A 12002-nucleotide genomic window follows, 5' to 3' on the forward strand; every position below is an offset into this window, starting at 1 on the left:
CTAATATTAACACTGAAAACAAATGAACAAGAAATAACAACATGAGATCCATCATAACATTTTAACATCACTCTGCTCATGTTTCCCTTTTATAATTAGTGTTTGCATTTGCATTTTCCAGTAATAATGTTCATTATTGTATTTTTAAATTCTTTTGCCATTATTTTTAATAATCAGAAGTTACTCGAAAAACAAAGTTTTGCTACCATTTATGGTATTACATAAGAGGTCTTCCTTCTAAAATATCAAAAATGTCATTTAAGCTGTATTCAAGGCATCTCAGGAATTCCTGAAGTTCTTCATCTAAATAGCTAGTTGCATTACATCCTAACCAATCATCAGACACATGATATCCAATTCCAAAGCCATCTGATACTACTGGCCCAAATCCACCAAGATTAACTGCAGGACTTTGTARTGTACTAGTTGAAATTATATTATGATTTATTTTCTGGTAGGCGGTGTCAAGAAAGAAATCAGGTGTAGGTTCACCTCTGGACACTGCAAGATGTTTCAATGCAAATAAATGGCGATCAAATCCATTTCCTAAAAAAAACACAAAAACGAAAATAAAAGACAAAAATGCACAACCTGTTTTAAGACCTCAGAATATATATTTTCCTAATTCTGACGCAATATTATTCAAAGATTTTCTTTAAACTGGTAACAGGCAAATACCAAAGCTAAAATAGCTAGAACTGGTACTTTAACACTCTGGTATTTCCCTTTTAGTACACCAGATAATAAAATACATAGGTTAATAATTCTGAGCATCTTATTAGCTGTAATGAGATACCTGACACATGTGATCTTAAACCTTTATTCAGGTAACAAGACTTCAACTGAAGTCAACAAAATGTATTTATTCAGCATCAGATACATATAATTTATATAGATGCCAAATTTAGACAGCCAGTTCTGAAAGTCTGGGTTTCATAATGGAAACAAAAATTTACATAACCCCTCCTGCTAGCAATTTCACTAACACAGCTTCTTTTCCTCCTCCTGCATTTACGAAGGCAACAGATTAAAACAAAGTGTTTTTTCCAAAATTTTTAGATGAATTTTCTGAAATGAGAAATGCACACAGTTCTTCTCCATGGGCATCTGGATAGGAGAGCTGAATAAAATTCTGCAGATATTTCACTGTGTGAAMCACAGTATGGAATAACGATCACTTTTTTGTGCAAGAGAATAAGGTTATTCCAAATKGATGATTGCTTTGGCATAGCTTTATTCTACAACAGCATTTACCTATGGAGCTATTGAGGAACTGCTAGTGAGTAGTTCCTCACAAAAAAAAGATGAATATTATAATCTCGTTACTTATTTGACACTATACAGCTAGTATTTACTTTTTAAAATTACAAAAATAAATATGGATTGGATTACCCCTCTGAAAATTAGTATTCTAATAAAAATTAACTTACTCCATGAACTTTTAAAAATTCTCTCAGGATCTCATGCCAGCTTTTCTATCCTTCAACTTCTTTAAAAGTTGTCTTAACTATCTAGCCATGATTCTTTACCTCACTTCATTTGGTTTTTTTTTTTTCCCTCATACATTGCTGTTGCTTTGCTGTGATGGCAGTCCATTATACTGTGTTAAAGTAGAAATGACTTTAAATTCTAATCCTCAYAGAGCATTCTAAGGGAGACCTAGAAGGGAGATACATATGGAAACTGATGCCTTTTCTCATTTTCAGTTATTTTAAATGTTCCAAACTGCTAAGAAGTGAATACAGATTCTACGTGCTAAGGTAGAGAATTTCTTTACTATTTTTGACTATTAAAAATTGAAGTCTTATCATTGAAAAATATATGGCAACTGAAATGCGGTAAGGAAAGAACACTGAAAAATTCAGAATCAGAAGAATTCTTCATTAGACTTTTAAACCCACCTTTCTTGATAACAGTTTGAAGAGAGCAATATAAACAAGGAGTCTTTGGATTTAGGGTCTCTAGCTTGATATATTAATGTATATCGTGTGTACGAACAGTTGTCAGAGAGACTAACACTTAAAATCTGCTAGGGAATAAGGGCTGACATTATGTTTTTTAGGTAAAATCYACCCATAAAACAATTTCAAAATTTCTGTGCAGATTTCAGAGCAGCCAAAAGGGCAGAACACTGATTCTTGAAGCATCTTTCGTAGTTTGTTTGTAACAGCAGAAACTGACATCTGGACACCTCCTTCCCATTACAATGGGTCTTGGGAGGCCTTCAAATACCAAGAGAATCAGTAACATTAATAAAATTTTAAAGACTTCATTGGCATGGAACTAACCTAAGGCAGCTTCCATTTGCAATCGTCTATGATACTTTGAACATTCATCAATCATATTTCTCAGTTCTGCTACACTGCGTTTACCTCTTTCTTCAACAATTGCCTGTGAACACTGTTTTGTGAGCATAGACGTGGGTCGAATGGTTTCTGTGCGTCCGTGTTTAAAAGCAGCAGTACTACATGCTTCATATGAAGGAACAACTTTTCCAAACTGTCGATAAAAAGTAATCTGACATGCAAGTTGAAAAATAGCATCGGGACTCATCCTCTGTTTTACAATATATTCTTTCCCGAACTTTTTGAACTGAAATCTTTTCATGGACATTTTCTTCTTCCTTTCATTAAACTTCTCATGTGCAACATGTATAGCAGATTGGATTGAGTCATTCAATTTAAACTTCAGTCTCTCACATGTTATGACAGTAGTTTCTGTAGACCTAGAATGTGGTAAAAGAGCTGGGTGCCGTGTACTGTTTCTATAAACTTCATTTACAAAACGAAGAACTGCAACTCCATCCCCCCAAGAATGCTCAAAGTTTATTCCTGCACGGCCATCACCTGTAATAATCAGACTAAAAGATTTATCAAACCAACGATTGAAGCCATTTCCATGAAGCAAGCAATGGGAGAGCTCATTCTCATCCTTTGGAAAAACATTATCTAAGCAGAGACAAAATATTGCACTGTCGATTTTCTTTAAGTTTTCTTCATTACCTGCTTCAAGAAGTTGTTGTCGTACTCTCGCCCAGCTATTCCTGTCTTCAGTGGTCAAGTATGATAGCGCAAATTCAGGTAAACTGTCTGCCTCTTGTATAATATAAATTAAATGAGCCACAATTTCAGATGGATGCAGAATATTATCAACAGAATCCAACACATCAAAAACATAAAAGTGTCCATTTCTCATCACTAGCAAATGTCTTGAGCATTCACTTGTGAACAGTTCATCTTTGTTTAGTTTTGGAATTCTGGAACTTCTGAAGAGATGTTTATATTGTGACATATCTAACGGATATGCATTTACCATATATGCTCCATACCATGACACAGAGGTTGGAAGAAGACGAATAAAGTTTTTGAAGAGCCTACTCTCACTCCACTTGGGGTTTCCATAATATATATCTGGCCTTAAATAATTATTTTTTAGAGAGTTCAGAAATTTGATGGATGATATTATCAGATTTGTTGCTCTTACCAACTGATTGTTGTAAGCTTCTCTTGGATCAGGAGTTAAACTAATAAAAGGGTTGAAGTTCAAAACAACAGGTTCTCTAGCAGAAAGATACATGTYAAACCAAGGATCTACAAAAATAAGATTAAAACTCAATTAAATCCCAATTAACTATCTGAAGAAACACATCATATAAAATATTTCTACATAGCAACTTGTTACTTTGATGACAGCTTTAAATTTGTACAAGTCTTTTGACTGATACAAAGAATATAAAAAACTCATGAAGACTGAAGCATTTACAGTAAGTTCCATTTATATTTTTTAGTTTACATTTTCACCACCGATCTCTTTTTTTTAAGCCATGTTTTCATGTAATGAATAGGATATAAGAGGTAGGCTCATCCAGTAAGTAACTCTGCTCCTGGAATTAGAGCAGGAGTTATTTTTACTTTAGTCATGATGCTCTGTATCATTTTGTTTTGAATTCACTTAAAAATGCTTTTGTTAAAAAGCATGAGCTATACACACCATTTCATATAGACTTCACTAAACACTGGCTTTCAGAAGGGGTAATTAAGAGTAAGATCAGAATATTCTTTTCCAGCAGAATACATAACACTATTTTGTGAGAGTATTGTTGAATGAACAACATTTTTTGTAAAATTGTTTGTAAACTGTTTGTAAAATACGTAGGAAAACATTTACACCTAAAATTTCACAAACAAAAGCCATTACTGTTAAAGAGAAAACATAATTGATTTTGTTCTTTGTTATTTGTTTACATACTTCCTTTTACTTTCTTCCAAAGATTTATCTCTGTGTGGACCTTTTCAAACATCATTTCCTTACTTTCCTATTTTTATTGGATGACAAAACATTTTTTTTTTTTGGATAACCCTTTGAAGATTTCTGTGGATAACCTACACTCAAGACTGTAGCTCAAGTTGCTGCCAAATATGTAATTGAAAATCATGATCTAATTTAAGACTCTTCACTGTGGAAAACTGTACAAAGACAACTGATGATTCAAATTTAACTCCTTCCCAACAAGAACCTCAAAATTTTTTCTTGAAGAAAGATTCTGATTTTTTTTTTTTTTTTTGCAAATGAGAAGGAAAAAGCATGTCAAAATTGTGTCTCCTTTTATCTTTTAGTAGTATTTACTATTCATCCTCACACTGTAAATATATCAGAGCATATTAATGATTAGAGCCTTATTCACAGTGCCTCTTAATTGTAAATAAGGTGAAAATAAGGCCTTTGCCTTTACAAAACTGATGCTGTTTCCATCTTCAGTTTTAGACTGCAATATGAGATCTTATATCTCAGAAACTGATTTTCATGACAGGATCAAAACCTAAATAATAGGGTCTGAATGTGATTTTTGAAAAAGTATCGTTTGGTTCTTTTTTAAGATTTAGTAGAGAAATAGTTAACATTAGGAGAAGAAGGGAAAAAAGAAGACATATGGAATTTAAACAAAATGTTATTATTTTGCATTAACAAAACATGATATTTTACTATGAGGTTAATAGAAGGGGAAGAGATGTAAGGAAATTTATGACATGCTTCAACATAAAAGCCACACTTCAACATAACAGCCACACTTGCCATGAAAATGTAAATGCAAGTAGTCCAAAAGCATGGCTAGACAGCTTGTTGATTCCAATTTTCACTACACCTCAGTAAGATATTAAGCGGAAAACAAACCTGATATATAGCTTGTATGTGTGTTCTTTTCATCTAGCTTAACCAACTCTCTGTGCAGGCGCTTGCCAGCTCCTTTTTCAAACTCCTTGACAATTCTTTTGGTATTTCTACAGTATTGAGAATAGCACATTATTACAATATATTAAAATTCCTCTTCTTGCTTATTTCTTTAAATGATAATTTTTTGCAAAACAAAAATCAAACCCTTAAAGCTAATCTATTCTCATTGGCTCTGAGCAGAACATCTTTCATGTTGACCAGTCTGGCATTCTGGCTTCATTTTTAATTGCAGCTACAATACAATTAATAAAGCAGTGGGCACTGAAGCAAGTGCACCACAAAACATCAAGTCCTAGAAAGTCAGTTACCTCTAGACCAATTACAAATGCAAGGTWATCTGAGGTTACATTTACCTATCTCAACTTAAAGGAAAAAGCATATAGGCAAAATACTTAAGGATTTCATGGACTGAGTCAAGACTGCAACTAAAGCTTGCAGAACTGGCATTTGGAAATATCTTCTTACTTGAAAATTTAGAAATTTGAYGTGACCTGTCAGAGTGCTTTCAAAGATGATTTTCTTTTTTTTTTTAATTGCAGATGTGCACTTTAAGTAAAGTAACAACAACCTGCATTCCCAGAAAATATTGTGAAAATAAAAAGTGACACTGGGCTTAGAATGTTTGTCACTTCTTAAGAGGGAGTGATTGCTAGCCTAATTTCCAAAGTAAACAAAGCTTTGACAGCCACATTGTCYGTATCTGTCTGTCTGCCAGCCATTAGTAGTGAACTTTGGCTATAGTCAGCTGACAGTGAAAAAGCCTCAAAGTCTTAAACAAACTAATTTTCRTTTATATTCTTTTATCATATACCACTTCTCATACCTGTATTGTTTATCATCTAACAAAGGTTCCTGGGCAGCCAAATACCGCTTTAGAGTATGCTCCAGTTTTGGAATAGGTAATCTGGAAGTACAAAAGGCTRTTAGATGAAAATTAAGTAATTTTTTATTGATATGAAGAAGGACGTAATGAAAAAGTTCAAATCCACAAGAAACATCCTGTCCCAGCACACAGCTCATCTGCTCTCAAACTATCTCAGTGAATGCTGCTGTTGTAAGAGATATGTTGACAGCAGACCAGGAAAAAGTTGGGAAGCAGYGAGAACTAGAAGGAAAATTAAATAGCTGTAAAATCATACYAGAAGTAAGAAGAAATAGTATCAACAGCCCRCTTAGAAGCATAGGTCTGAACTAGACCCCTGAATTTTTGAAAACCAGAAGAATTTTTTAATAATGTCATCAAATGACCACTTGGAAAGTATTTAAGTTTTGCATAAAGACAGCTCATTATTAACGTTCCCTGTATTTTAATTCCAGAGAAGTATCGTTTTATTAAAAAACCCTAGAATTTAAAATAGAAAAATTACTCCTGACAAAGTTTTGTTTATGACTCACTGAAAACCTATGACATYGATTGCTGAATAATTTTGTTATGCATATACTACATAGTAGATTTTTTTTTTATTTATCTAGGTATAATCTTTTATCCTTAGTTTTCTCTTCTTACAGCGCACATCACCTCATATTGACTGATATTAACAGACTATTTAATAAAGAATATTACCTGCACCCATGTAACATATTTTTAGCAACAAAACCTAGAAATCTTATACATTACTGAAGAAAACTGTTGGCAAGTGAAGGACAGAGCTTTTGCAAAAGTGTATTATGTAGTTCTGAGGCACTTCCCTCTGTGGAGTTCATGTGCTGGGTCACTTGGTCTTAAGCGCTTATCCAGGGGATCATAAAGTGGATTAAAATGGTCTAGAACTTTCAGAGTGAACATAAGCCATCTCTTCCCTGACCTCAGACTACAGCTGTTTCTACTGGAAAAATGGTCCCATGCCTCTGTAAGTATGTTGAGGCCACCTACACAGCAGAGACCSGCTGAACTGTGTGTACCAGTACTTCTGTTTCGGCCATCCTTATCTTTAAGGGTAGTTTAATTCTTAAGTTTTATCTTTAACGATAGTTTAAGAAGTTTCCCCACCTCTGGTTCCCTAGCACCCACTCCTTTCTCACTTCACTCGGTGACTGCTCCAAAATCACCTCTCCCCACAGCTCAGCATCAGCAGAGCAGCAAGCTAACAAGCAAGGAGAACGTGGCCTGAGGTCCACGCTCCTGCCACCTCCGTAACAAGGTTCTACCACGGATCCTCCACCAAATCCTCGGAGAAGGTCAGCAGTCGGGATCTCCTCACAGCCTCTTTTTCCTCCTCCTCACCTCGCAGCCCTGAGGGCACGAGTGGCCTTACCGCCCCGAACCGGCCAGCGAGGACGACCCAAGGAAAATGGCCCCCGGCGAGGGGGCCGACCCCAGCACGCAGGCCCGRCGGCCCGCGGCTTCCCGCTGCAGCAGCCGCCGCCGCCGCCCCGCGCCTGCCCCAGCAGGAGAGAGGGGCGAGCCCGCGGCCCCCACCTGGGCAGGCTCTCCTGGAAGTGCATGGTGGGGATGGTGCTCCTGTGCACGAAATGATGGTCCGTGTCCACCTGCGAGACGATGCCCTCCGTCATCCCAACACTCCGCCAGTACGCGCGGCGCCCCGCCGGGCCGGGCCGCCTCCGCCTCCGCCAGGCGCCCAGGCCGCGCAGAGAGCCCGGCCGCAGCATGGCGGCGGCGGCGCGAGGCACGGGGCGGCGCGGCCGTTAGCGCAGCGCCGGCGCGTGCCCGGCGCCGACCGTTAGGACCGTTAGGCGCCACCGCGGCAGGTGGGCGGGGCGCGGCACGTGGGGCCGGCCGGCAGCGAGCGGCGCGGCGCGGCGGTGTGGTGCGGTGCGGTGTGGTGCGGTGTGGTGGGGGCATCGGCCCGGGGTGCCTGCGTCTTCGGGGATGTCCGCTGCGTGCAGGTAGCTGGAGGGCTTCGGGGTCCCGAGAGGCTGCCCGGGGGCAGGAGGCGGCGGGAGCTGGCGGAGGCTGATGCTGCTCGCGGAGCAGCTCCTCCTTGGTGGCTGTCACCTTGGTGTCGCCCAGGTCTGGGGGGCTGCTCCGGGCTGCTCCTTCCCCCATTGCTCCGGAGGCTGGTGACGGGAGGCCTCTCTTGCTGAAGGGGGCTGCAGCTGAGCTCTGCTGCATGCTCCGCTGGGTTCTGGGCAGCACTGCGGGACGAGACTCACATGGGCTTCGAGTCCTGGAGTCCTTTGCCAGTAGAGTGGCTATCTGGCTTGAACTAGTTTTCTAAAACCTATTTTTCTCTATTGTGCTTGTTTCTGTTTCTAAAACAATGACAAATAAATATAAACCTACTTTTTAAATATGTTGACCTGTGTGGGCTATAATAAAGTCTATAATAAAGAACAAGATCGAAGAAGTGGATAAACACAGTCTTGTTGGGAAGGAGTCAATGTGGCTTCTGTAAAAGGAAGTTGTGCCTCACTAACTGCTGGAATTTGGAGGAAGGGCAATATGTGAATAAAGGGAATTCTGTGAATATAGTAATCCACTTTCATTTTCAAAAAGCCTTTGACAAGCTTTTTATAAGCTTATTAAGCTTTGTAAAGAAACTAAGTTGCCACAAGATTGGGCAAGAGGTTGGTTTTTGAACTGAAAGCTGCTTCGAGAATGCAAAGTGAAGGATAGGTCTTAATGGTCACACTTCAGAAGGGAGACAATTCATAGAATAATTCAGTTTGAAAGGGATCTCTGGAAGTCAACCAGAGGTCCAGCCTCCTGCTCAAATCAGAGCTAATTAAATCAGATTGCTTAGGGACTTGTTTGGTTTGAATGCCTTCAAGGATGGAGATTCTACAACCATACTTCAAATGTCCTGTGATTTGTACTAGTTTTGTTTAATGTCTTCATTAGTGACTTATGAAGGTAGTGAACAGTGAAATCTCCAAGTTTGTGTATGACACTAAGTTTTTGTTTTGTTTTGTTTTCAGGTAGTCAGATGCTGAGAAACTCCAGAAGGACCTCACAGTACTGAAAGATTGATAAATGATCTTTGGTAGATAAATATAAAATGATCAAGGGCATGGAGCAGCTGCTTTACTCAGAGAACCTAAAAACTGTAGGGCTCTTCAGTTTTGGGAGCCAAAGGCTGTGGGGATTATGATTGAGGTTTACAAAACTGTGAAAGTGGTATATGGTGTAAAGGTGGAGCTGTTACTCACTAAGTCTTGCAATCCTAGATTTAGAAGCCACTTGATGAAACTAGTAAGAGGTAGTTTATAACAGATGGATATTCTTTTTACCCAGTGAGCTGTAAACTTGCTAGCCTTGCTTTCCTAGAAGGTTGTGAGGGTAGACAATACCAGCATGCTGAAAAAGGGATTAGACAAGTTTACAGACAACAGAGTGGTAAACAGAATTATGGGGCTATCCTCTTAACTTCCCTAATGCAATAGTTGTGGATGCTGGAGGACTGTGAGGGGAATGGACTTCAGACCGACTCTTAGGCCTTCTTCCTTAAMCAGCCTATCCTGTAGCTGCTGTTGAACACAGTATTACATTAGATGGAATAGTAGCTTGGTTTGGTAGGTCATTTATTATGTCTTTTTTTTATTCCATTCAGATGCATGAGTTGGCACACTGAGTTGGTACACTGAGACTGTGGTTATCACTGTTATCATTGACATTGGATCTGTGTACTCCGGATTACTCAGGACTACTAAATTGTAGTACACAACTGTGTTTTATGTCCAGTCAGCTGATGCAGCTGATACAAAGTTAACCTGTCAATATTTTTAAATGACTTTGAACAAACAGAATGAATTTATACTGGATCAATACATTGCATTGTTTGTGGTGATGGTTTTGATACAGTATTGTTAGATCAGAGTTTACCGAATTGTTGAGCTTCGACCCTGAGGGTTGGACGGACAGTGAGTTCTGTCAATGAGTTGTTGTGCAAACTCTTGAGTAGGCTCTGGCACTTAAGTATATAAGTGGAACTGTGCTTTCAAGTCAGATTAACCCTACAAAGTTTTCTTGGCATGGATGTACTGAAAAATATTAGTAACCCTTAACAATATGCTCTTGTTTGTTTCCACTGTGCTTTTGTTGGCTTGAATTTGACAGAATACAACAGCGACAGAAAAACTCCTTTTGTTGGTTTATGCTTTATCGGTGTGAGACATCTTGGATGTTAGAAGCTATAGCAACAATCTCTGTACTATAGACAAACACAAATAAAATCAAGCCTAAGAAAGATTCTGTTTTGTGTCATTAGGAGAAAACAACTCTATTCACCAATAATATTACTGTTACTTGAAGTAATCTTCTGTCTTCTTTTAAAAACAACTTGAAAATTTACCTGTCCTAGAACAATAAACTTAATTTATTGTGTATCCAAAGCTGTTAATAAGGTTGGGAGAAGCTCCATGAATCAACAGCGTTAGAATTAATAAATGAACACAGAATCAATGAATCAATGTACAGAATCAATGAGTGGATAGGACTGCTGACAACTTCGACTCATTTGTGAAAATAAGGAATGGTTAGTCATATTTGAGTCAGTGCAAGTAAGACTACAGCTTTCATAGTGAGGAAATCCTTTTCACTGGCTTGGCTGCAGTTCACTCCTTGCCATAGAAAATGACATTACCCTTTTGTCAGCAAAGACTAGATTCTTTTTTTATTGTTTTGTCTCAGATAGTCACTGGAAATCTTAATGAGAAATCATTTGAAACAAYGTAATAATGTTCTAGTATTAAAATGCGTGAGATCAAATATGTCATTGTTTTCTGAATCCTGTCAAAGACTGTCTCTGTTTTCTATAATTTTGTCTTTGTGTGTCAGCAGTAATGGCAAATGTCTGCTGGTTGAAGTGTTTGCTGATCCTAGGATACTCAGCCTCCAGATTGTGAAATAGGAAACAGTCAAGCAGTCTTTTATATTTCTGTTCTTTTAGTTAAACAATCTTTTATTGCTTTCACTTGTAGTGCCCACATAACTGCTTGTGAGGTAGAGGTGCTAAGCAGCTTCTCACTTCATGATGTTTATTGCAATGGAACAGTTAATTTTTTTTTCTTTTGAAATTCATTATGTAATCACTCAGCAATGCAGAGGGAAAAATGGGGCTATAGACCTATTTACATAGAAGAACAGGCAGTATTTGCATCCTATTTTCATACTTATTTTTAAGTATTATGTTTTCTGGTTGTTAAGTGTTACTAACGTAGTACATTGTTTTAATCTGGAAGCTTTAAGTGGTGTGCATCAGATGAGATGAATCCCACATTCACTATTTGCAGAATATACTGCCCACAGAATTAATGCTTCTGGTAGTTCTCATTAGTTTCCCAGATGGTTCAAGGAAGGACTGAGAGGAGAGTAAGTGTTCTCTGACTCCCAGCTCTGTCAGTACTCTGGGCCTTCTTACTCTTTGGGCAGGATTAGGTCTAGAACTATGGGCTGTGCCATTTAGAATTGGTATCAATCACTTTCTCTGTGGTCTGCCTTATCTCCCATTTCAGTTTCTTTCTTGGTGTTCCAATTCAATATGTGTGTGTATAAGTATCTGTCTATCTCAGCTGGGGAACTGGAGCTGACCATGATGAACTAGAACACTGATAAACGAGGCTAGTTTTAAATTTTAAAACAAAGCTTTACTAGACTGGCATTTATTAGCAATACACTCTTTGCTAATAGTTCTTGCATGTTATTCATCATTGTCACTTACTGTATTTTAGTTATTGCACACTGTCAATATTACTACAAAGCAGTCAGTCGCTCATGTTTCTATGCTAAATTAACTGTGAGTATGAAATACCACAGAGCTGATGGTGTAAAGTTAGCACTGATTGCTCCAGGCTTGATCTTAGTTGTTGAA

At 38.2% G+C, this 12002-nt stretch overlaps 1 protein-coding gene across 1 annotated transcript; it reads right to left on the bottom strand.

Annotated features, from left to right (window-relative positions):
• Positions 1 to 217: 217 nt before the first annotated feature.
• Positions 218 to 7842, bottom strand: LOC146598779 (carnitine O-palmitoyltransferase 2, mitochondrial-like). Its single transcript, XM_085299725.1, has 5 exons — positions 7652 to 7842; positions 6056 to 6136; positions 5173 to 5279; positions 2289 to 3590; positions 218 to 546 (listed from the first exon to the last, which is right to left on the bottom strand). Exons 1-5 carry the CDS (start codon positions 7840 to 7842, stop codon positions 218 to 220), a joined length of 2010 nt encoding a protein of 669 aa, XP_085155851.1.
• Between the last annotated feature and the right edge of the window lie 4160 nt (positions 7843 to 12002).

This window comes from Rhea americana, unplaced genomic scaffold, assembly GCF_003343005.1.
Source record: "Rhea americana isolate MKP2758 unplaced genomic scaffold, rheAme1 scaffold_153, whole genome shotgun sequence".
Taxonomy (NCBI): Eukaryota; Metazoa; Chordata; class Aves; order Rheiformes; family Rheidae; genus Rhea; species Rhea americana.